Source organism: Myripristis murdjan, chromosome 1, assembly GCF_902150065.1.
Source record: "Myripristis murdjan chromosome 1, fMyrMur1.1, whole genome shotgun sequence".
Taxonomy (NCBI): Eukaryota; Metazoa; Chordata; class Actinopteri; order Holocentriformes; family Holocentridae; genus Myripristis; species Myripristis murdjan.
Window position 1 is genome coordinate 13,086,998 of NC_043980.1, and position 26,402 is coordinate 13,113,399.

Genomic DNA, 26,402 nt, shown 5'->3' on the forward strand with positions numbered 1-26,402 from the left:
CTTCAACTGACTGATTTTTTTTATTATTTGTTTTTACACATTTTAGCTCGTGTTTTACTCTTATATAAGCAACCCCGTTGGTGATTTATGTCTAACATTTTTATTGTCGATGTAATTTAATTTTCTGGTTTTTATGGTTTCTGAAGCAGCTCACAACATGGTTTTGATGTAACTACATTTTTTTTTAAATTTATATGCAGACATACACACAAATGCGGGGATGTGTATGAGTTGAATGAACACAGGCGTACAAATGCATACAGTCTGCCCTCACACCTACACATGTGGGCCTTCAAAAAACATACACACACACTTAATGTACACAGTCCTTTTTAGCACGTTATCCATTTTCAAACCCGTAAAAAGTTTAATGATATTGTATAGGCTAGCGGTTAAATGTCTATATTCTCTGTTTCCGTTTCTCTTCCTCTTTTCCTCTTCTCTTATGTATTTAAAAGAAAAATGTAGATACTCTTCCATCCATGTGAAGCTAAGTCCATCCCTGTTTAGTCTGTACTTGGAGCCGGAACAGATGCACACATACACACATGCACACAAGACTGGGACCCAGCCGCAGTGTTTAGATCCACCTAATCTATACATACACACAGACGTGGATATACATTCACATCCGTCATGTTGGGAATTTCTCCTGCACACATGTACACACATGTGAAGATAAATACATGTACACACACACACACACACACACACACACACACACACACACACACACACACACACACACACACACACACACAGTCAAATCAAAGACATGACAAATCTGATCTGACTTTGGTTTTAGTATCAGGACATGAAGAACTAGGGCATCTCTCTCTCTCTCTCTCCCCCTCTCTCTCTCTCTCCCCTCTCTCCCTGTCTCTCTCTCTCTCTCTCTCTCTCTCTCTCTCTCTCTCTCTCTCTCTCTCTCTCTCTCTCCCTCTCCCTGTCTCTCTCTCTCTCTCTCTCCCTCTGTCTCTCCCTCTCTCTGTCTCTCTCTCTGTCTCTAAACAGTCTTTCCCTCCTCGTTCTCTTTTTCTGTCTCTCTCTCTGCTTATTTTTATGTCCATGTCATAACCCACTGTAAACTGAAGCCCCCGTAGCACCACTACACACACACACACACCTACTACCTTGTTTATGGGTTCTAACGCTAGACTGTGTGTGTGCAAGTATCCATGTGGGACATGGTATGTGTGTGTGTGTGTGTGTGTGTGTGTGTGTGTGTGTATGTGAGACTGTTCTGGGTGTATCTGTGTCTGGATCTGACCGGGTTCTTCCTGGGTTGTGTTTCTGTGCTGTCTCTCTCTGTCTGCCGCTCCCGTCCCGTCCCGAGGAGACAACAGACAATGGGCCTGCATTTAAACAGAAACTTGACGAGGCTGCTAGCAAATTTATATGTAAATGATTTTGAATTGTCTTTGCTGTCACTGTATGTCACAGCTGCCATAGCTTAGCCATTTTCCAGCAGCCATTTCACATTCCTCCGGGTAATAAGTAATCAGCCGTTTGTTTTCTTTTGTTTAGAGGAAAGAAGTGGCATAAATGAAAATGAAAAAAAGACGGCCTTTTAAAAGCAGTTGGAATCCGTACTTCATCTGTCGCCTAAAAGTTTTGACTTGGCCCTTTTGTAATAATAATATAATAATAATAACTTTATTTAGCACTTCTTTAAAACACACAGTTACAAAGTGCCTCACATCACTGAAAACTGAAACAACAACAGAAATGCAATACATATATACATATAGAAGTTAAAAACAGACAACCTAAAACCTTTGCCTGTCTCACTGTTAAATAAAGGTAGACATAAGGCCCAGTGGGTTTTTGAGTGACTAACTGAAATTTAATTTATATTTTGCAAAATTTCTGTTCATTTGTCTTCTCCACATGCGTTAAAACTACAGTGGCAATACTGAATATTATGAAATAAGTGTTGCAAAAGCTTCACAGCCTGATGGTCATCTTTGGCCTGGTTTGCTTTGGTACTGCACAATTCACCAAACAGTTCACTTTGTTGTTGTTTTTAGTAACAGTGCAGCAACAGTACTGCAAGCATGTAAACATCTTCCTCTCTGTGTGGTTAATGAGATCGAATAGATCGAAGCACATTACACAGTGAAATGTGCTCTTGATAGTATATCAGCACAATCATCCGTACATGCCCACGGTGATGGTGAAAATTTACATGTTGTGGATTAGCTTTGTGTGAGGATGCTTTTCTTCAAACAACAACAACAAAAAAAAGCTGTCGGTGATGCAAGATAATCCCACTTGTTTCCAATGCAGAATCACTTCTTTCAGGATTTTTTTTTTTTTTAACAATCATAAATAGGATCTAATGTTTAATGAATGGCACCTTATTGTTTTTGTGTTTTTGTTTGTTTTCCCTTTAAAGATCAGAGATTGGACCTGAATAAACTGGGTCCAAATGACAACGATACTGTGAGAGGACAGATAGTGGGTGAGTAAAGCGCGCACACACACACACACACACACACACACACTCACACACACATTCAGTCACACACATGTCAGAGGTAACGGTGTATTCCTTAAGGCTGAATTATGCTTCCGCGTAGGAAGAGCGTACGGAGGTTGTGCGAAGCTTACGGGGGTTGTGCGACCGCCGCAGAGCCTTGTCGCGCGCCTCCCAAAAAATGTAACTACGCGGACCCTACGCAGCCCCACAAGAACTGTGATTGGTCCGCCGAAGTACGTCATTTCCGGCATTTCGTTGCAACCGGCATCACATCCTGTTGTTGTGCCGGCCGGCAGCGCCGTTTTTAAAACAACTGTTGTGTCTCGACTCGTCGGTTGTGTTTGAAAACTTTGGAGAGTGCTGGATCTCGCGGAAGAACGCCTGGCCGAGGAGGTGTGCAAGTACCCGCACCTATACGACTCGTCCACTCGCCAAGAGCAGTGACGTTGGTGGGAGGAGAATTGCTCAGTGTGTTTCGCAGAGGTATGTTGGACACACACGCGCTGCGTAGGAAATGCTTGCTTCGCACAACCCCCGTACGCTCTTCTAACGCTGAAGCATAATTCAGCCTTTAACGTTCTTATGTCAAGCTAGATTAAAAATTCTTGTGTTTGTCGTGTGTGTGTGTGTGTGTGTGTATGTGTGTGTTTGTATGCATATGTTAGCATGTGTATATCTGCATAAACTGAAGCCACAGTGGCAGTGTGGCCTCTCTCTGTGGGCAACAAGATGGTTTTTTTTTTCAGTGAAGATGTTTTTTTTTTTTTTTTTTATGCTGCATTGCTGTTTTTTGTTGGGTTTTTTTTCATCTGATGTCTCAGTGAAAAGCAGGCCTGACCGCTGCCTCCACTCTGCCTGTTTACAAAACCCTGGGCTTCAGACAAAAACATGTGTCTCCATTTTACCCAACCTGCTTCAGGGGATCTTCAGTGCCAAAGGGATCATCGATGCTTTTATTTTGCTTTTGGCAGAAATTCTTTGGCAGTTTTTCAACTTAATTTTTCCAGAATTAGTTCCGCTTATCTGTATTGCCAATAGGGAGGAAAGAAGGTGTTATAATTAGGCATTATTTCCTCGCTAGGATCAGTAAAGGATCACTTTACGGTGGTATTGGGGTCTTATGTTAGAATTATGTTAGTATTCACCTTAGGTCAGCAAACACCCACCCTGCTTTACTGTCCTTGAGAAAGACACTTAATCTTAGTCTCATTCATTTATTTATTTACTTCCCCTTGAACATCTAGTGAAAACTAAAGGCAACATAACTAGAGATTAACAGGGATCCTGGGATATTCCCACACATATTCTCTCAATCTTCCTTCTGTGAGATATTTCAGGTAGACCTTAAATTAAATATTACATTCATCTTGCTGTTGGAATGTTAAAATATCATTGGTTCTGAGCGGATAAGCTTGACGAATATAAAAACGAACTTGTGCTTCTTTCATGTCAAAAACAAGGTCAAAGCATTGTGCGCATAGTTGTCAAAATTTGGAAGGCAGCGAGGCACAGATTTGTTTATGCAAAATGCAAAAGACTCGCTAAGTGTTAATATGGTCTACAGTCAAGTATTGCTGGGAGATCAAAAAGTATTTATTTCTGCACTGACACAATTAGAGAATCTGCATTTAGTCAAGCATTTTTTTATCAAGACAATTGAACAGGACAGTTGGATGGATCTTGTTAAAGGTTAGATGACATCAGCACAATACAGAGTTTATAATTGTCTGAATGCAGGAATAAATTTATTTTTTGATCCTCCAAGTGGTTTAGGTGCCTTCCACCCCACACCACAGCCTGAGCAGGACTTTAGAGTTTACATGTTTGCTTTCTTGTTTCTTGTAATTTTGTTGACCACAACTCTAGGAATACCTTCTGTACACATTTCTTCACTAGAAAGTAAAAATGCACCAAGGGGGCATAATGCAAAGACAGGTTATACTCCTGTTTTTTGGATAAAATGAATCCCTGCTTTGTGTTAATGTGTAGAAGTGAGTTGCTTGAAACAGAAAATGCAGTGGGAAAAAAACAAAACAAAACAAAACAAAAAAAAAAAAAAATTGAACTCGACAGGATAACCCTGTTTGAAAATTTGTTAAAATGTAATTTAATAAGAGCCCAGTCAAAGCAGACGTTACCACAGCCCCGTCTGGGCCTGTTTACATAACCCCTGTGCTCTCATCTGCATCGTCTAACGACTCTGTATAACCCGAGGCCTGGAAGACGCTACTGGTCACATCCTTGAGCGTCTGTCTACATTTTCTGTCTGAAGACAGAGAACTAATTAACAGCTGGAAGACACTGCTGGACCTGCTCCATCAAAGTTCATTCAATACAAAATAGAAATGGAAAACTCAGCTCATTTCCAAATAGTAAAAAATTCACTCAGTTATTTGTTCTTAGGCTGTATGAGGCAACATTCCCACACTAAAACTTTTTTTCAGTGGTTTAATTTATGGAGGGAAATCATTTGCTCAATCAACTGAATTGGAAGCGTATTGAGCCCCGTCGTGCCAAACACAACTTTGGGCGTCAGAGTGTGTCTTCTGTCTCGTTGCATTGTGTTACTCAAAGGCTAGAAAGCACAACTTGACCCTGTGCTCCAGACGACATCCTCTGGCTCAACACTCTGACACAATACATTACCTAACCTCTGTAACCGCACGGTAGTCGAGCAGACTTTGTTACTTCTCCGTTAAAGGGCCATTTCAGTTTTTTCTTCAGCTCTGTAATTACTTATATGTCAAAAATGTCCCTGTATTGTATTGTTGTATTTAAAGCCCAAATTGAGTAGAAATAGGAAAAACGACAGGGCTCGATCCAAAAAATGTATAAAACAACATTGCAAAGTGGAATCCACTGAACCGCAGGAACTTTGTCATTGTTATGTTCTTTGTTCTTTGTGTTTTTGTGGTAGAGAACGCTGAGTGTGCTATATTTTATTCAGTATCATTATTTAAGCATCATGGGCTATAAAATAACATAACTCCCTTGTCTTTGTAACTGTAGTAAGTCTTCAGTCCAGGGATCGCATCGGGACAGGAGGGCCGGTGGTGGACTGCAGTCGCCTTTTTGACAACGACTTACCTGATGGGTCAGTATGTTACTGATTTACAGAAGCTTTTTCCACACTAAGGATCTGTTTCAGTCATCATACTTGTTTCTTTTTTCTTTTTTTTTTTTGCTTTTGCTTGATGTCTTGCAACTGCATGTTTAGCAGAACTCTTTTTGAGCAAAAGTTTTTGTTTTAATTCTAGCATGTACCAAATGTAGCACCAAATGTCTCATTGTAAAGAAAATACTCCACATATTCTCTAGATTTTTAAATATCTTTTTGTGATGAAATTTTGCTGTGCTGCTGTTAGAGGCTTAGGCTGTGTGCCCACTGCTGACTTCTGTCTTTTTAATTTACAATGCAAAAAGATACACTGTTGGCAACGTTGAGATGAGCATGTTTTTTTTTTTTTTTTTTTTTTTTTTTGAAGTACTGAATCTGTCACTCTCAATAAAATCAAAATAATTCAGATTTACATAAAGGTTGTCAAGTTTACAATATTCCTAACAGTGGGAGCTGTTCCCAGCACATCTCCAAACAGCATTTTTACAAAAATGGGTACTTGACAGACACTGGGCTTATGGCCGATTCAGATCAGTGTCATTCGGAATTTTTATGTTGTTTTTGCTGTTTGAAATGAAGCAAGTGATTTTTTTTCCTTTCCATCTGTTTTGTGTTTATTATGTGCATGAAACAGCTGGGAAGAGAGGAGGACGGCCTCTGGACGCATACAGTACCTGAACCACATCACACGCACCACGCAATGGGAAAGACCCACCAGGTACATCTGCTCACACACAGACACACACACACACAGACACACTCACTCACCCTTACATACACTCAAACTCCCTCTCACAGCTTTAAATTATGTAGAGCCATGTTACAGCGGGACCTTCCAATGCACATTTCGACCTTACAGCCTGCCCTCAGCTTACAAAGGCAGAGCTCCACTTAAACATTCATCCTGATGCAATGCATAACAAAACCTGCCCTTTTTAGAAAAGTGAAAAATGTATTTAAGTGGTTCCACTTTTCCCCCATTTCCCCTTTTCACAAAGAACTTCAACCAAACTCAATCCCACTCACAACACAACAATAACAGGCTGTCGGTAATGAGTGAGTTCCTATCAATTTCCTGCACCCCCTCACCGCCTACCCCCTACACACATACATGCACACACATGCACACATACACACACACACACACACACACACACACACACAGTATGCTGGGCAGCCAGTCGGGCAGCCAGGTTTTGCTTGGCCCCTATTCCTGCAGGAACAACTGTCGCCTTCCTACTTGGCTCATATCAGCGGAGCCGTCAGGGGAGTAAGCAAACAAACACCACGACTCCCACCCCCTGCTCACCCATCCACCCACATTTACTACACTGGTCTACTGGTCTTCAGGCTGCAAAATGAAAGGGTATAGGAAGGGATAGGATGGGGGAGCAAAGCGGGAGTGGCAGGTGAGAGACGGAGGGAGGCAGAAGGAGTGTGGCAAAAGAGGAAAACAGGCAGGACCAGCATATAGCGGAGTAAAAGGAAAGCGCATGAATGGAGAAAAGGGGTAAAGTGAGGAAGGGCAAAAGATAAGCGAGGAGGAAAGATACCAGGTAAAATAGAGAAAGGAGGGAATAGGAAGAATAGTGATAATGATTTGTGACAGTAGGTGTAGCAACTAGCATGCATAAAAACAGAGAATGCACTTCATTTTTAAACTTATCTGATTGTTTTATGTTTAGTAACAGAAGGATCATGCTCAAAGCACTGGATTTTTTCTGGCTGCATCCAACATGTCAGTAGGTCATTTTACAGAAAAATTGTTAGGATTATGGGGGAAAAAAAAAACTTGCTATACTGCAGGACTTGCAAAATACCAACAAGGTTTTATTTGGTGGAAACATAAGCATACTCCTGTACGAGACATACTGGCTATCAAATTGCCAGATAGCTCAGATAGCTGTACCTCCATAAGCAGCCAATAACTGGTTATCTTTTTCTAAGTACACATTCATAAATAATTATGTTACGTTATCTTCTGTGTAGCTTGTTGAAAGTAGCATCTGTAGTTTAGATGATGTTTAAACCTTGAATTGGTACTAATATTGGCTATGTTTTCTGATTGTTGGCCACTCTTCCTGCTCTAAAAGTTGAACACTCCTCCTATTTTTTTTTTAAAGTTGTTTCTCTGCTGTTGGTCAAGAGGACTAGACAGGTGGAGGTCGAGATGGGGTTGAACAGTAGTGAGATGGGATGAGAGGAGATATGGGAGCTAAAGGGAGGACAGAGGGAAAAGTGGAAGGGGAGTGGGAGGTAACTGAGGGGGAGAAAGAGGAAGAGGGGGTGGAGGGGGAGGGAGTGTGTGTGTGCAGGGTGGGAGTGAGCTGCGGGGCCAAGGTTTTAGATAGCCAAGGCGTCAGTAACTCTGGACAGCCAGACAGTGGTCAGACATATCACTCACTCTCCCTCTCTCTGTCTCTGTCTCTCTCTCTCTCTCTCTCTCTCTCTCTCTCTCTCTCACAGACACACATACAACTTCAGTAAGCCAGCCTGTCTCTGTTTGTGTCTGCTTATCAGATATCTCTTTTGTCATTCCCACCACTCTTAAGTAGCATACAAATACATGCGCACACACTCACACACATTTCTAAAAGATACCTCCCTTGAAAAAGCGTTGTCGTTGGCTTTCACCCGACCTATATTAACGTAAAATTTAGCCATAACCATGAAATAAGTTTCCCCGCCTGAGGAGCGGGGACTAACAACAGTTGTGCTCGTAAGTTGTTTTCCAGTAATCATCAGACCATACTGCACACATAACACACACATGTAATACACCCACAGTCTCACACCTTTTTGCTTTTTGAAGTTCACTCACTCAAACCCACACATGTATCTCTCAAGCACATGAACACAAATATTAGAGTGTTATTCTCACAAATGTATTCACAGCAAGAAAAATACCAGCGTTACCAGAGGAAATGTAGGGCTGAAAAATTTAGCCTTAAGTCCCTTTTAAAATATTAAGTAGTCCAAATGTTTAGAATTTGTTGTTGTGCTAAATTATCCAAAGACTTCTATTTTTAGCACTGCAGTGTTAGAACTGTAGCTTGGATCAGAACAGATTAAAATTAAAATTACACCCATGTATCATATTAAATACTGCATGTGCACGCACGCACACACACGCACACACACACACACACACACACACACACACACACACACACACACACACACACACATTCACACATGGTTGAATATCCTCTGCTCCTTGTAGGCCAGCATCAGAGTACTCCAGCCCGTCGGGGCGTCCGCTGAGCTGTGTGGTGGATGAAAACACACCAGTGATGACACCCGTTAACGGGGCGGTGGCCAGCGGCCCAGTGGGCGACCAGCGGCTCCAGGAGAGACGGGTCCGATCACAGCGGCACCGCAACTACATGAGCCGCACACACCTGCACACACCACCGGACCTGCCTGAGGGATATGGTGAGAGATACAACACACACACACACACACACACACACACACACATATACACACACACACACACACATATACACACACACACACACACATACACACACACACACACTGGATGAACAAGTTATTGCACCAGTGTTGCCAAATCAGAATCAGTTCTATAAATCTTGATTGTTGTTGTTGTATATCAGATGTTTTTTTTGTTTTGTTTTGTTTGGTTTTGGGTTTTTTTTTTTTTTTCACTTTCAGAAAAAGTCTTTACTCTTGTGGGTGTTACACTAGCAGTCATTTCACTGCAGTTTCAGGAAGTAGCTAGTTCAGCTATTTACATTTGATGAGACTGAGCCTGTTTATTGATTTTACCTTAAAATTTCCGTGAATTCACTTCAAAGTTAGAATATATATCTATATATACAGATATCTAGATAGATAGATAGATAGATCGATAGATAGATATAGCAAAGCAAAGCTTGGCCATGCAGCACACACTAGTAATGATGAATGATGAACCCAGCTATGGGGGGCCTGGCAGGGTTGATATTAAAGCCAGTTTTGTCAGAAATGCACATAAACCTTTAATCAAAACACGGTAGATTGCTGAGGTTGAATAAATTCACTGCTATTTTTTTTTACATTTTTCTGTAAAATATCAATACAGTGTGAAATATTGTATCATACTCTATTATATCATGACCCATAATGTCAGTATAAATTAGCAAAGGTGAGGTGAGATCCCAGCCAAAACATGCACACACACACACACACAGAGTATGTTAGGTGAGATCAAAGGGATCTTGAGCTTCTGTTTGCAGCCTCGAGAGGGAGATGCTTTGAAAAGTCCATCTTTTCGTGATGAAAATTCACTTAAATCACCTCTCTATCCTTTCTCCCGTTCTTCATCCCCATCTGTCTACTGACTGTGTCCTTTTATATTACAGTCTCTCCACTCCTCCGCCTTCTCCCCACTTTCCACTTCCCACCGCACCACATCTTGACAACTGCAATCAACACTGGCTGTGTTAAAGTTCACCCCTCCTCCTCTCATATCTTGCTCTCCTCCCCTCTCCTCTTTTTCTCTCCTCTCCTTTCTCCCCTCTCCTCTCTTCTCCTCTCTTCGTCTCCTTTCTCTCTTTCCTCTCCGGTGCACTCCTCTCCTGTCCTCTCCTCTCCCCTCCCGTCCTGTTTGCAAACACTTTCCAGTGTTGGACTGTTTTGGCTGTGCGGGCTGATATTCCCACAGTGTGAAGAGAGAGAGGGAGCAGTGTATTCATAGCTCAGTGTTTAGCTCAGAGAAGGTTCCTTAAGTTATTGACTCCTTTTTATTATCCATGATTCTCTTTGGCCGACCTTACGTAGGGTATGCAAACTTGTTGAGAAACATGCACATGTTGTGAAATATCGCAGAACACAGTAAAGTATCACCACCCCACATTATTTAAACAAGTAAATAACCCATTGGCTGAGTTTTTTTTTTTTTCTCCCTCAGAAAGGCTCCTTTTCACGGTCGGCCACAGTCAGTGCACCCAACAATGCCCGTAGAGTCTTTAAAATAAGTTATTATTTTAAGGGTGGCACTCGTTGCCAGTGATTTAGAATGGCACTGTTGGACCTGTGCCCCTTTTGAAATGCCCCGCTGTGTCCACTGAGGCTGGCAGAGGTCGGACAAAGTGAGTCACTGATGCCCGACTGCTAGTGGGCACTTTTCCTCAGCTGAACCCTCTGAACCACTGGATGGGTGTGGCGAGAGAGCGTGAGAGAGAGAGAGAGTGAGAGAAAGAAAAAGAGAGAGACAGGGGGAATGTGTGAGGGGAAGAGAGAAAGAGAGGAGGGTAGGAAATAAGTTGTGCCAGTAGGAAGCCGGGGTGGGGGGAGTAGTGATGGATTAGTGGGTGAATGTATACAAGGAACACCACGCCCATGTAGCACACACACACACTTTCCGCCAACATTCACACTCTCACTCAACATTCACCCATTAGCTGGAAAACGAGGTCCAGCAAGCGTATGACAGATCACAGACGAGGAGCGCTCACCTCAGTTTATGTTTTGTCTTCCCTCACTTGGTCACAGTTTATTGTTCATATATGTTATATCTGTTTTTGGCTCGTGCCATGCAGAGTTTTCTAATCTTTTGGTTTTGTGGATCGGTGGGGGTTGGAGTCTCTTTGAGCATGCAGCAAACTTTAAGAGAAAACAGGACAACCATGACACATCAAGTAGCCCTGCACAAGGAAAAACACTCATGGAAGGCTTTGATAAATTTGTTCTTGTGTTTTATTTTTATCCCCTTAGGACAGGTCTGCTGGAGACTGTCTGGAGACTGGCAAAAAAAAAGGAAAAGAATTACTTGATTACATTGGCGCACACCTTAAGAAACTCTTAAGTCAGCTGTGTCGTTAAAGTTTGCCTGTCACATCAATTATTACCGCACTTCTCTCTTAAAAACACACACACACACACACCATGCATTCTTGTAGCCTATTTGTGCACCGTTTGTGACTTCCACACATTTCTGACCTGTTCCTTTTAATCCCTTTTCTTTTTGTTTAGAGCAAAGAACAACTCAGCAGGGCCAAGTCTACTTCCTCCACACCCAGACTGGAGTCAGCACCTGGCACGACCCCCGAGTGCCCAGGTAACACCTCTCCTCTTTGTGTATTTTCCTTTTTAGTATTTTAGTCTTTCTTCCCAATGTATGGTTCTTATTTTTATATATATCTCGTAAACCACTTAGTAAGTCTCCCTTGAAAACTATTATTGTCATTATATTTTGTAATTACTAACAGACTGATGCACACACAGCAGTGCTGACAGCCTGTACTGTTTTAATCCCGATATAAACCTTGACATATATTCCCAAAACTGACAGGACCCAACTGGACTTGACTGGGTTGGATCAGGACTAATTACTGTCTTAATTGTTCAGGGCTGGGTTCAAAAGAAGCCATATTAGTCAGGTTTCAGGCTCAAGTCAGGGCCAGCCAAAGTAATGACCTCTGAGTCTGACGTGGGGTTGGGAGAGAATTTTTGGACAGATGTTCTGCTGAACACACCACAGGCCACTGGTTCTGCATTCAATCATACTGTTTCACCAACTCTCTACAGTCCACTAGTAAATTCGCCAGAGATCGCAGGCAGTCCTATTGCATTACATAGTTGGCCGTGTGTTCATGTAGCTGCTCCTCAGCAATGAAACACATGCACATAAGCATCCAACTCCCAGCAACCTCTGGGCTTGGTCGTTTTGGACAGCGCTGATGATATGACCCAGTATGTTGTGATGAGTGCAGTGAGGCATGGGCCGTGTCCCTGAATGATGTGTCCTCACTTCACATACACACACACACACACTCAGAGACAGCGAGCGAGAGAGAGAGAGAGAGAGAGAGACATACGAGTCCTCCTGAGGCAGTGTTGTCCCAGATCAGGACTAAGGTTTCTGCTGACAGGAATGCAGATCTACAGGGGAGAAGAACACTCAGGGAATTACAACAAGTAGTTTTTCAGATGCGCGGTGGTAATTTTATTTTTATTTTTTTTAGTCTGTTTTCCTAAAACTGATAGTCCTTGTCCTTGCTTCTTATTGGCTGAGTCACTATTTCAAGCTGTTGTAAAATACTTAGCAAATGCAGCGTCTATAACAGTAAAAGGTACCCAGTGTAGTTTTTCTTGTAAACACACTTTGTTTTGTTTAGATTTGACATTTCTCACCAAAACACATTGTGTGTGTCCTTGATGCCTAATATACACATTGAATGCATTTCCTACCTCAAAAGACATTTGCAAAGCCTTATTTTGGACTGTTTTGAAAGTTGCCTTGTTGGCATTTATACAACAGCTAACCCTAACCCATTTATACAATAAGTTCTGGTGGCGTGATCTGATTGAACAAGAGGTGTTCCATGAGTGCTGATATACAGAATAACAGCACACTTCACTATTATGGATCACTCCACTTTACAGCTACTCAGTAATAACTGTTAAATGCATTAACACCCGTTGTAATGTTACCAAACTTCACATCGCGTCGGCACAAACATGGACATCTTTCTAAAAATAAATGGAGTTAAATCGGGAATGGTTATGAAAGGACAATGTGTTGGAGGACAGAAGTATGGACAATAGTGGCCGCTTTCTTTGTTTTTGCCCCAACAGTTGGGATGCCTCCCAGGCTATGGTTTTGGTTTTGGTTATGGCTTAGAAACCACTGCTTTACGGTTTTCGGGGCAACAAAATAGCATGAGTGGATACTACGGCAGAAACCTCCATGCAAACTAGCTTCCAGTCTGGAAGCTGTGATGTTACTCGGTAATGCTGCTACACTTGTGCAGCAGCACCTTAATGAGCCACAGCTTAAAAATAAAAAAAATAAACAAAATCCCATGTTTTATGGTTGTTTCAGTAAAACAGTGAAAATCCAACACTTGACAGCTACAGTTAGCCTTGTTGGTCAAAGTTCACCTTATTGGCTACCTTTGTTTTTGTTGGCGTATTAGCTTATTAAGCTAATGGCAACAACCTTCCTGAATCCGATTTCCTAAGCACATTAAAGCAATGCCATTTTTCGCTAACTGGCTTAGTTTTTTACTGTTTTATTGAGAGTTTTGTCAGATCAAATTTCTGCTGCACGTGCACACTTCTGATGGGAAGAAAAAAGATCTTCTGATGACCGAATCACATCCGGCATGATATGCAGTTTAACAGCACACCCTCTCATGTGATATTGCTTAAGTTATGTTGCCCCCAGTGTTGGAAGAGCATGTTATGTAAATAAAACTGGGATCTGGTTTTCTCAGTGCTCACTATAGTACCACTAGTGCTCACAAACTACATTGGCTACCTTTAATGTTAGTGTGCAAATCATACATCAGTCTTATTAAATGATCTTAAATTAAAAATGAAAGACTTATTGAACAGTTGCATTTAGTTTTATTGCAGTGGTGGAGTTACTGCCATTTTGTAAAAAAACAGTTAGTCACTCAAAGCTTTGGATTACCACAAAACTGAAGAACAGCAAAAAAAAAAAAAAAAAAAAAAAAAAAAAGTTGCATCATAACCAGCAACACTGTGTATAAATTCGCTGTAAACTAAGGCCTGTTGTGGCATATTGCTTAATTTTAGACTGAAGAAAATATCGACTCAGCAAAGGATGATGATGGACATCAACACCTAAGTTGTTTCAACATTGTTTTTTTATTTATATAATGACTCAGAATTACCCAGTCTGTTAACGGGAAAGATTTAAATAGATTTTTAACCCTGTGGTTCCCTTTGTTGTGTTTTTGGTTGGAGCATTACCCATTTACAGTGCCCATTAAATTGCATAGCACATCGTAATCCTAAGATAGTTAACGTGGTTAAAGTGAGATGTTTAATGTCAGGGTATTAAGGCGTGCTTTCAGCAGGCCTGTTTTATTTAACTAAATATATAGTGATAATAGATTTATAATGCTGAGACAAGTGGTGTCATGTTTAACTGAGCTAATTCATTCTGTTTGCAGTTCACATTGTGCAAAGTAATGAAAACATAATGAGCGTTGTGCAACACCATTTAAATCAGTAATGGCTACATTACGCTGTGTGTCATAAATTTGTCAGTTTGTTTTCTTTGATTTCAGAACTCACTGCCCGCTCAATGGTCTTTGCAATTTAATCAACTTGATGAAATGAGACAAGTAGCAGTGTATCCATCACTATGAGTCCGTCATATTTCAGGGTGTCATTTTGATTCATATGAACTCAGGAACAACAGCTACATCAACAGAATTTTTAAGTAAATACTCTCCAACTGAGATTTTTACAAAGTAAAAGGGGAAATGTGTTTGTTTTCCACATTATCGTCTACTGTTTGGGTGTGAAGTGGAAAATGTTAATGTAGAGGAAATAATGAGCATGTTGTTAACTGTTTCTCTGTCTTTGTTCAGGGACCTGAGCAACGTGAACTGTGAGGAGCTGGGCCCCCTGCCACCAGGCTGGGAGATCAGGAACACCGCCACCGGCCGCGTCTACTTCGTCGACCACAACAACCGAACCACGCAGTTCACGGACCCGCGACTCTCCGCCAACCTGCACCTAGTGCTCAAGTAAGTGGATAGAGGAGCAGAGTATTACCTTGACTACGCTTACCACTGCACTAGTCAGAATTGCTGAAGGACAGTGAACCATGAAACGAGCATGTAAGTGCTGGAGTCTTTATTTTGGCAGTTTCCATTATTGTAGCTTTAAAGCAATAGCACACAACTTTCACTTATAAATTAGCGTTGGTACATTCAGTTTAATGCTAAATGAGTTCACTTCATCATCCACTGACTCCTTGCCTTTTGCATTATCACGAACCTTTTAAATCTGGTATCTGTGGTGACTTTTTACATGCTGGTGCACAGTTGATCTTTAGTGACGTGCCGTACATCAACCACACTTAACAATTCCAACTGGAATTGTATAATTGAAATTATAACACGGCCAATTACCTCGCCTGACAATTCCATGACTTTCTAAGTTGTTCTTCTACTGTTTTTCTTTGCATGCGAAGATTGAAAGGAAGAATTTAGAAGTGTCCTTTTCAAGCAGCATTTAATTTTCTGCCAGAGAAGGGTGATGAATCATACAGAAATGGAAAGTTCTGTACAGCAGTTTTAAGATCTGTGTTATCCCAGATCAAAAATAAGGCTTTTTTTTTGTCAAGCCTTTCCACTGTCAGTACATTTTTCAATTCATTCCTTTCCTTACTCTACCACTTTCAAAAGCCACTGTCTCATGAGCACAGCAGTGTGCTTTGAACGGCAAAGTTTAACATGTCCAAAATGGCAACACAGTTGAATGTGTTGGCACATGCTAACTTGTGTATACTGGCTGTGGCTTTGTATTGTTTAGTCTCCGTGCCAGTGGGGGCGCATTAAGGTTAAAGGATGACCTTGGGAAACTGGAAATAGATGTGACCAAAACTCAACAACAACAACTGCAATGGCTGCGGTGAACGAATGACACAGGTGGCTGAGGGAATCTCTGCATTTAGAAGCCATAAAGGTGCAGATATCTGCAAAGAAGCTCAGCTGGCCGACAGTCAAAGCAATTTGTTTTGAAAGACTGTAGCACGAGACGTTAGCACAGACATGTAAACAAAAGCAGTGAAATGGAACTGTAAATGGAGAGCACTTTCCACACAAGGCAACACAACTAATCATGTTGTTTCAGACGGTTGCACAGTGGGATGAGCTGGACTTGTTCAGACAGCAGCCCTGCAGAATCTGAAGCCTGTGTAGCACTTCTTTTTTCCCACAAATGTGTCTCTTTTGTGTGTGCAAAGAAGCAGGTGCAATTTGCTCCCACACCATGGCCCTAACTCACATCGTGCTACACCACATTTGAAGGCATACTTAAATGTTTTGGGCAAAACGTCCTTTTTCTGACTTACCCAGACTGAGACAAGATGTTCGATACCATTTTCACCTCTGTATACATCCAGTGGCCTGGTTCCTGTGGGAAGCATTTCGTGTTAGTGTAGCATGCAGAGTTGAAGTCTATGGGAGTCATCAGCCAGGATCTGTCAAAGTGAAAAAATAAACCTTACAGCAACTCCGAAGCTGTCTTATGTACACAGTGTATCGTGTATTTGAAATACATGTCAGCCTAAAGACTTCCATAGCCTTAATGTCTTGACGCAAAGCTAACATGAAATGCGACTCATAGGAACCAAACCAGTGGACCTACAGAGATGAAAATGGTATCGAACATCTTGTCTCAGTCTGGGTAAGTCAGGAAAAAAAATTAGACTTTTCCTTTAAATGTCAAAGTCAGGTTTACAAAAAATAAGCCCTGTATTTTGTTCTGCAGAATGTCTCCATGGTTTGGTTACCTCCCATGTAGTTGGGTTGGGTTCAGATTGGCTGAGTGTTTTTAACATTAGGCTCACACCCAACCTGTCCGTCCTGGGAGTGGACAGTGATGCCTCCTGCCTGATGACACTGGTAAAATCTGGTGGTTAAATGTACAAAAGGATCCACGAATCCATCAGAAATGTGAAATGTACCTGCTGTAACATGAACACTGATGGCTTTCTTCTTCTCCTTATTTGTTGTTGTCTCTTTCCCTGTCTTCTGTCCATCCCACGTCTCTACCCTCCTACCTCTCTCTGTCATTCTGACCACCTCTGCTGCCCTGTCTGTGCTTCTTGTCTTTCCTTACTGCCTTCTCACTCTTCCTTTTGGATCTTGTTACTATTTTCTGTTTCTCCCTCTTTTTTTTTTTTTTTTTTTTTTTTTTTTTTTTGGTTGATCTTTTGTGTTGCTCTCTCTCAATCTTTTTTTATCTTTCCTGTATTTGGTTTCTCCTTCTCTTCCGCCCTCTTCTCTGTATCACACTTACTTTCTCTTTGACCGATCTGTCCTCTGTTGTTTTTTTTTTTTGTCTCTCTTTCATCCCGTCCTGCTCTGTTTTGTCCTTTTCACTATTTCTACTCTCCAATCCCCCTCTCTCTCAATCACCCTTCTTTTTTCCGACCTTGTCTTTCTCTCTCTCTCTCTCTCTCTCTCTCTCTCTTTCCCTCCCTCCCTCCTGTTTTCTCCGGCAGCCCAAGTCCAAATGGTTCTCGTGTGGCCATGGATAGCCAGAACACTAACCTCAGGTAACCTTCACAAACACACAAGCACGCACAGACAAACACACACACTCACACACACACACACACCTCTACATACTTCAGAGGTTGACAAACACTCACACACACCTAACCCAGCTGCCTGTGCAAAGCAGCTTCAGCAACCAATCACTGACACTTTCACACAAACACACACTGTTACATTATTATGTGAGAAAATGCTGACTGCGATGCTTTTCCACAGGGTGATGTCCATCTGTGTGCGTGTGTTCGTTTGTGTGTACGTTTCCTCAGGGTTGATTTTCATGTGGATGTCATTCAAGTTCAGTACATACACACACACACACACACACACACTCGCACACCCTCTGGCTGTCAGTTTTGGGCCCTGTCAGTCCGTCTTTCGGTGTGTTTGTGCTCTCTGTCAGCAGTCTGTCTCAGCTGAAGCTCAGCTAATCGGCGGTTCAGCCAGCAGAGAGGCCTGGTGAAGCCTCCCTGCTCAGGATCTGTAATGCTAAACATGTGTTAGCACAGAAGCTGTTAGCTTAGCACCAGCTCTGATACCCAAACCCAGGACTTTTCAAACTTTTTTTTTTTATGTGCTGGACCCAAAACTCGACTTTCATTAAGCTACTAACCCCATTTGAAGTTGTTTTAGGGTCCGTGACATGAAAACATATGTTGGCTTGTGTTATGTCTTACAGGACTAGCACACATGCCTGATGAAGACGTAATGTTGTCTGTGTTGAATTGTCTGTGCCCGTTTTATGCCAAAGAACCTGAGAAAAAGATCTTTAGCATATGCCTACACTACATTTTTTATACTTGAACACTGACAAATAGACTCAAAGTATCCTCATTTTGCTGAGGACCCCCTGGAAGCCTTTCGAGGGCCGCTGCAAGTACCCGGACCATACTTTGAAAAGCAGTAACCTAACCAAGGGCACATGCATTTGATAAAGTAGGATCGCATTATGTGGATTATTGAGGAAATTGAGGAAAGCATGCACAATAGCAAGCACTAGGAGTGTTTGCTGAACATTTGGCCAGCAAGGTAGCCGTCTGTACCCCCATGATGCGTCAGCTAGTGGACTGCGGTGCCTGGTGCTGTGTGAGGCAGGAGAGGTCAGCTTTGCAATGTCACTTACACACTGTAGTAATGAGTGAAAACTGCAGCACCAGAACAGGGAAAGAACAGGAAAGCGAGAGATCTAAGTCTGTGCCTAAAAATGTGGAAATCTTCCCCCCTTTGCTTTAAAAAAAAAAAAAAGAATACAGATTCTTAGTCAAAACATCTTGCAATAACAGCAGCTGGCACGATGGAGATGTTTGGGAAATCAGCATCTGGTCATTTGGTCAAATAGCATCCATATGTGTCAGAACAGCGTCTGGTTGTGAGTTAAAGCTCAGCTATGTTATCCAGTCGGTTAGCATCATTAGCTGCCTGTTGGGCTCCTTATTAGGAGAGATTTGAGAGACTCCAGACTGCGTTTTGGAATTTTGTAGTGGTCAAAACCAACAAACTTTAACTTCAAAAGTAGGCTTTTGCGATATGCGCTGATTAATGAAAACAAATCGTTTTTAAAATACCATATATAGTTTGTATATTCAGTACTGGTCACATAATTTGATGTGCAGTGTGCAACGACAGTTAATCTGTGAATGCAAGTAAATTATGAGGATAAACGCTTGCACTTTATTTGCTCCATTTCTTATTTAAATATGATCACGGTAGACCTGGGTGTTTCAGATGCATGAGTAATGCTTGCCTGTATAGCAAATGCAACCTGGATTTTGGCTGTGGGATCTGTAAGTCAAACTAATGGCATTTTGATAATGCTAAACTATTTAAAAACTATTTTTCATATTTAGCCCAATATGGAAAACGAGTGTATGATTTAAAATGGTAAACTGAATCAATGAAGTATGAATTTTGAATCCAAACAGTACATTTTGAATAATCCCTAATGTAAAAAAAAAAAAAAAAAAAAAAGTCAACTGTAGGGTTAAATATATATATATATATATATATATATATATATATATATATAAATTGTAGCTGTTGAACTAAATTTGGTCTCTTTGGCTGGTTTAGCATTACATAATGTGGAGGCCAGTAGAAACCCATAATCAAAAACTGGCAATCTGCTCTCTTGCCTTATATTCCCCTGTCAATGTGAAATACATTGCACTGGAGAGAAGTCACAAAACAGCAGTAAAGTGTAACTTAACCTCACTGTCGAAATTCATATGCTTTGGGCTGTGTTGAATTTAAATTTCTGACTGTATTTTGTCTTAATCTCTGAATCCAACCAGCCAGAACTGCAGCGCTGTGACGGATCAGCGTGCCGCAGTTTTCTGAAAACACAACATTTCTTCTAATGTGGCTTCCCAGTTTTGGCTCGCAATAACTGGATTTTATTGAGCCTGCTAAAGACCCTGAACATTAGAGAGACATGTTGTTGGATTGTTTACTGTAAACACTGCGGAGTGACTGACAGCAGACCCATAAACAACAACAACAGACACAAGACACGAGCCAAATCGGAATCAGAATCAGAAATACACTATTGATCCCTGAGGGGAAATTAGGGTAACGGGACGAGGGAGGACAGAGTCTCATGGCTTTTACACAGAGGGACTTAACGAGTTGGTTCAGCACGCTGGTTGATACAGAGCTTCCACACGTTAATAAGACCTCTGTATCTGTGTGTTTAAAATAGTAGTGTTTAACATTTGGGTCAAGGGAAGAAAATGTCATGTTACCGTTTATATCGGTCATGGAAATTCAACATGATCGTCAGTTATACCCTCTGGTTATATACCCCCTGCTCAGATCTCTACAGAGATACAAGTAGAGACAGTCTTCCCTAGACAGTCACAGCTCTTTTTCCTAAGTTCACCTCTCCTATTCCGTTTTTTCCCTCACTCCTTTCTTGTCATCTTCCCGTCTCCCCTCCTCCTGTCCTCTCCTCTGTCCTCTGATTTCACTGTCCTCTCCCCTCCTCCCTCCACTCTACTCTGCTCCAAAAACTGTTAAAGTTATCAGCCTCTCTGCTGGCACTGTGTCAGAACATCTGTCTTTTATCAACACAAGGATTTCAGAATATTTCACCCAACACCCGCATAGGTCCACCACACACTCACACACTCTCACACACACACACTCAACCCTTGCTGATGGGTTATTCGCTGCCATGCAGTGCTGCAGTGACCTGTTTGGGTTTTTCGGGCTTGAAGATATGATTAGCTCTCTGTTGGTGACACCTCAGGGTCAGGACTGGCTGGGAGCATGTTAAGTTGTGTGTCGTGTGGATGACTTGGTGTGTGTTGGTTAAGAAAACATGCATCTTCATTTGTCTTTAAATGTCTGTACCAGTCTGGATGAAGTATATAAAGACACACAGACATATATATATAAAATACAAAGTGTTCTTTTCTTCATTTAGTTACTTTATTGTGGAAAGAGTTTGTAAAGGAATGTATGTATACTGGACAGGGAGAGGCAGTGGAGGGAAGTTTCTTGCATAGTGGTAAGAAAAGCATTGAGATCACCTCTGTTTCTCCCTTGTGTTGTCCTTTTTGCTGTCGTGCATCTTTCCCCTCTGTAGCACTCTCTTGCTTTGTCCTCAGCCTGTCTTGGTGAAGGAAGACAAGAAAGAAGACTGTCAATCCTTTTTGAAGAGTGACAGCAGAGATGCACAGGCTGGCAGAGGGACCCAGAGAGTGAAATCAAAAGAAATAATGAAACAAATAGGAAAAAGTCAGCCACGGTATAGAAGAAAGGGAATTGGTCAAACAAATACAGCAGGTACAGGGGAGAACCTTGTGTTGCTTTGATTAAAGCTGGAGAGAGACTGAAAAAAAATACCTTGCTGACTTAAAAAAAAAAAAAAAAAAAGACTTACTGCAAGCCGAACTGTCAAAGTAGACCTGAAAAGAGAGTGATGGAAAAAGTCTATTTCCATGAGAAGAAAGCCTTGAGATGCAGAGTTGTCAGACAGGATGGTTCACAGTGGTTTGGGGTTATGTCTCAGCGCTGTCTCTCACAGCGCTGAGTGTTTTGTCAACATGATGTTGTTGCTACCTCCTCCATTCAGTTCTGCACAATCTAGCACCATATCTTTTTTCTTTTCTTTTTTTTTTTTAAAATCTAATCAAGCACCATCTTTTTTGCTCTTTCTGAGAAATCTTCCAGATCTGAGTTCCTCGAAATACATGTATTCTCTTTCATGATTCCCAAGAAATCTCTCTCATTTACACCACTGGTGTTAACACGTGGCTTCGACTGCAGCAAGATCAGTATTAAATCTTAAATACTCATTGAGCAAGCCCCGTTGTGCTGCTGTGGCATGAAATACAAACAGGATTCTTGAAAGGCCTCTTGTTTTAAGACATTTCCCCCTCATTTTCTTAAAGACGTAGAAAGCTGTGAAGGTTTCTGTGAAAATTGTGGCTCTGATTTCAGTGGACAGAGTCTCTGTAGATCCGAATCCAGGCCATAAGTCATGTTGCATTTACAGTAAGAGTCACGACTCTTGCTTTTTCTCAGCTGGAAATCTTGCTGTCATGCTATTACAGTCGCTATCCCTATTGCCCTCTCCGCTGACACATGCCGAATACAGCAAGTTCAGGCCCGTTCTGTCGGGGTCGTCAAAAGTTATTCTGGGAAATGGAGACAATCATAAACCAAAGAAGAAGTAGGAGACATAGCAAAAAGAGGAAATTACAACACTTCATCACAAATTAACTCCTGGAATGTACCGAGTGAATTGTGCAGCTTTTAGGAAAACTAATATGGACGACTTTGTTATGATGATAGTTTGAAGTCTCAGAAAGTTAATTTTCATATCATAGTGAGATGAGTGGAAAGCAACACTGGATAAAAGGTAGAAAAAATGATATGACTGCTTGCTTTGGGGAAAAGATTCGCTGAAACGTGAAGTCACATTTTGTAAATATTAGGCTACACATGCAAAATCACTTGTGTTCAGTAACTGTCTTCATTGTTGGGTAAATTAGCCTTTCTTGTTTTTAATTTAATATCATACAAGTACAGTTCTCTCTGCTGTTGTCTGTAGGCATGTTTTGTCCCATTTCTCACTAATTATTGGTATGTATTTTCTGATTCTCTGCTGGAAAAGATAATTTGGATTGTGATGGATTTGATGCCACAACACGGTGAACCTGCAGTACGTGCCTTCCTCTGCTGATCTGCTGGTGCACTTTTGGCTTGAATGTGACTCAGACGGCCCCGTTCTCGACGACCTCAGACTCGTAGAGGCCTTGGGTTGTCAGACAGTCAGACACAGCCACATGACTGTGGTCTGCCACACTGTCTCTCACATACACTTAGCTTCCTCACTTGCACTGGCACATATATGTCTCCTAGATTACATCAGTGTTTGTTGAAGGTATTTTTAGTTGCTTGCTGGGTTTAGGTTTAGTGGCTGTCAGCAGGTATTTTCCCAACCAAGGTATAAATCTCCAAGACATTTATATCAACATTTGCCTTGATGCTCTGAGAAATTAGCTTTATATTTGATGGATTGTGGCTGTGGGGATAAATTTTACTTCTAAGAAATAAGTATAACGTATTAGGTTGCCATTACAACACACACATACAATAACCTGTGTTTTCTGTGATACTCAATGCTATACTTTCCTTAGCAGACCCTGCCGCTTTAGTAGCAGTGGCTTTTCTAGAGCTATACTTTTCCCTCCTCACTCACAGATGCCTCAGTGATACATGTACAGTATCCAATGCCAGTCACCTCAACAGTAAATGCTGCAAATGTTTTGTCTATAAGTGGTGCGTTAAAGGGGTCTCTCTGTGAAGCAGCAAAGAGAGGACAAGGTGTTTTTCAGGCTATTAAAAAGCTGAAATGGAAAAAAAGAACCACAAAACAATTCCACTCCTGCCAGATCGCTTCTGCTTTATTCATAGGTGCCTTGTACACTAAATATATAATCGTCAAACAAGTCAATGCAAAATAATAACTGTAATAATAATATAATATAATAATCAAAATAATCGTCACTTACAGCTCTGCTCAAATCCTTTTACTTAAGAGATAAGATAAGATATTGCTTTATTAGTCCCACAGTGGGGAAATTTCCAGCATTACAGCAGCAAAGTGGATAGCAAAATATGAAACATAATAAATAAATAAGAAGTAAAAGCATTAATACTGTTAACTCACAAATACAACACCAAAAGTTATCAGTCGGCTCTTTTTTATTACACCTCTCCCCCTGCCCACCAGCCTCCCTCCTGGACTCTCCAATTAACAAACTGGGATTAAAGTGATAATCAGTATAATAACAAGTGTCCTTACAAGTTAACAAATGCCATGATGGAAAAATAGTCCATAAAAATTAAGAGCCCTGCTTGCACAATTTTACTTAAGGTATAGAAGTATTGGCAGTAAAATGTACATAAGTATGAAAAGTAAAAGTGGTTGTAAAAGTAGTGTTAAACTATTGATGCATTAACATGTAGAAAGTATGTTAATGTTGTAGCTCTAACTGCTCTATACACTCAGGGTATCCGCGGGGTCTTGAAAAGTATTAAAAGGTGATAAATCAATTTTGGGAAAATTAAGACCCTTAAAAAGTATTAAAAAGTCTTATCACGACTTTATAAAGTCTTAAATTTTGAAAGTATTTTTAATGAATTAGCTGTCCAAGAGTTTGAGTCCCAAAAACATCGTAAAAGTGTGTGAATTTATTCATTTTTATTATAAAACAAAGTTGAACAGGTACATAAAAAAACTAGGCTATTGTGGGTGCGTTCCTAAATTGTCTCTGAGAGCACCAGAGCGAGCGGGCGGGTGTAAATTCAGAAGCATAAAGCACGCTCTGGCGCTCCCAGTGCATATTACGAACGCACTGAAACGTTACATGAAGCCCCGCGAAAACGGAAGAGAACGCATGGATTTAACTGAACTTAACTAGGGCCGAATCGCTGACAGAATCGCGGAATTAGCCAAATAAAAAGGAATCTATTTTCTATTTTTCCACTCCGTTTTATTTTCACTGGCTAACAGCTGCACACTGACTTAGCTTGTCTATTCAGAGAAGCGGTATCACTTCGGCTTATTTTTTAATCTGTGTTATCACATGCATACTACTGCTCATGGTAGTTGAATTGTTAGGCCTGTCTGATAAGTAATTTACATTTTTAAAACAAATAATAATTTAACATCTACTCCTTCAAGATAATTTATTATGTTCTACAAGTCATAAACATACACTAACACTACATACTGAGTGTTTGAGCAACATGTTTCCTCTGGGCTACAAAAGATCCGTGGTAAAAAAGTACACCGTTGTTGTTGGCTGAAGTTTTCAAGGCTATGTTTCCAGATTCAGATATAGCGAAGTTGTTCACTTGTGGCAAGGACAAAACTGGATACATCATACAATTCGGGTTAGCACCACACTTCAAGCGGGAGCATAGTGGTCTGTAGTCTTTATCACAAACTAAAACTGTTAAGTTAAAAATATCACTTATTTAAATGGTTACAGCTTGAAGTGGCGGTGAGGTATTAAAAAATACTGAGAAGATCTTGAAAAAGTCTTAAAAAGGTATTAAAATTAACTTCAAGATTCCTGCATATACCCTGACACTGTTGGGTAGTTTGTCCTGTAACAGCACACTGTATTTTATGTTTTGCATCTAAAACCTTATTCTACAAAATAACAAGTAACTAAATCCGTCAGATAAAGGTGGTGTGATTTAAAAAAAAAAAAAAAAAAGTACAATATTTAATACTTTTCAGAAGTCTCCTCCCTGCACAATGCAGCAGTCTGTCTGCCTTTTAGCTCCACCTGAACGTTTGCTGCAGATTGTCAGCAGCAGGTTGCAGTGTGTGGATCTGGTGGCAGGTGGGAGGCACGTCAGAACACAAGGCCACAAGTTCACCGGCAGACACATGAACACACTTACTCCTACTACTTCGGTAAATATTTCTTTACACACACTTCATCTGTTGCCACATTCTGTAGAATCAGCAGCAGCGTTGTTTGGCCGACCCCTCGGTCCTCTCCTGCTGTTGAGGCTGAGTGTAAAGAGCCGGAGAGCCAGCTAATACTCCCAGCAGACCGACTCATAAAAGGCCTTTTGATTTTCTGGGCCGGGTGAGGGGCCGAGCGGCTGGGGTGGGGGGCACCGGTGTGGCTTTAACACCGCGGCACCCACTCACCACTCACTACAGCACACCTGTGCCAGCTGCCATCAGCTAGATGCACGTACACCCTCTCTCGCACGCACACACACACACACACACACTGCTTTACTCTCGCATGTGCGCTCTCTCGTCCAGGACACACCCGTTTTCCTTCACATGTACAGAAAGCAGACGGAGGGCTATCGTGACTGTGCAGGTTCAGGTGCAGGGGAGCCCGTTCTGGCAAATGTTCGCTCCTTCACTTCTTGACTTCTCCAACCCCATTTGCCCCCCCCCCCCCTCCACCCCTCCGTCTACCTTGGAATAACAATAATAAAATCTCTGGCTCTTACATTGAATTTGAAAGTTTGTATTTTTCCCTGATCGTCGTATTTCACCCAAGCTGTCACAGCAAAAGGAACCGTTTTGCTCTTCTCGCCAGGGCAGATTTTCAAGCTTTGCTGCGCTTGTATTTTCTATATTTACAGTCAAATATGCAGAGCTCGTCCCGTTTGGAAACCAGAGACGACGAACTATGTTGAAACGTATTTTTAATTACACTGTGCCCTCAGATGAAAAAAGTGCGCTGAAATTATGCTTTATTAT

General features: G+C 41.3%; 1 protein-coding gene across 2 annotated transcripts in view; it reads left to right on the plus strand.

Annotated features, from left to right (window-relative positions):
* Nucleotides 1-26,402, plus strand: part of LOC115367861 (E3 ubiquitin-protein ligase SMURF2) — a 90,511-nt gene that overhangs the window by 49,517 nt on the left and 14,592 nt on the right. For both annotated transcript variants that reach the window (XM_030063824.1, XM_030063831.1), the window contains exons 5-11: nucleotides 2,399-2,464; nucleotides 5,492-5,576; nucleotides 6,235-6,318; nucleotides 8,824-9,035; nucleotides 11,580-11,664; nucleotides 14,954-15,112; nucleotides 17,599-17,652. In XM_030063824.1, coding sequence (XP_029919684.1) covers nucleotides 2,399-2,464; nucleotides 5,492-5,576; nucleotides 6,235-6,318; nucleotides 8,824-9,035; nucleotides 11,580-11,664; nucleotides 14,954-15,112; nucleotides 17,599-17,652 — 745 coding nt within the window. The remainder of the gene's footprint in view (nucleotides 1-2,398; nucleotides 2,465-5,491; nucleotides 5,577-6,234; nucleotides 6,319-8,823; nucleotides 9,036-11,579; nucleotides 11,665-14,953; nucleotides 15,113-17,598; nucleotides 17,653-26,402) is intronic.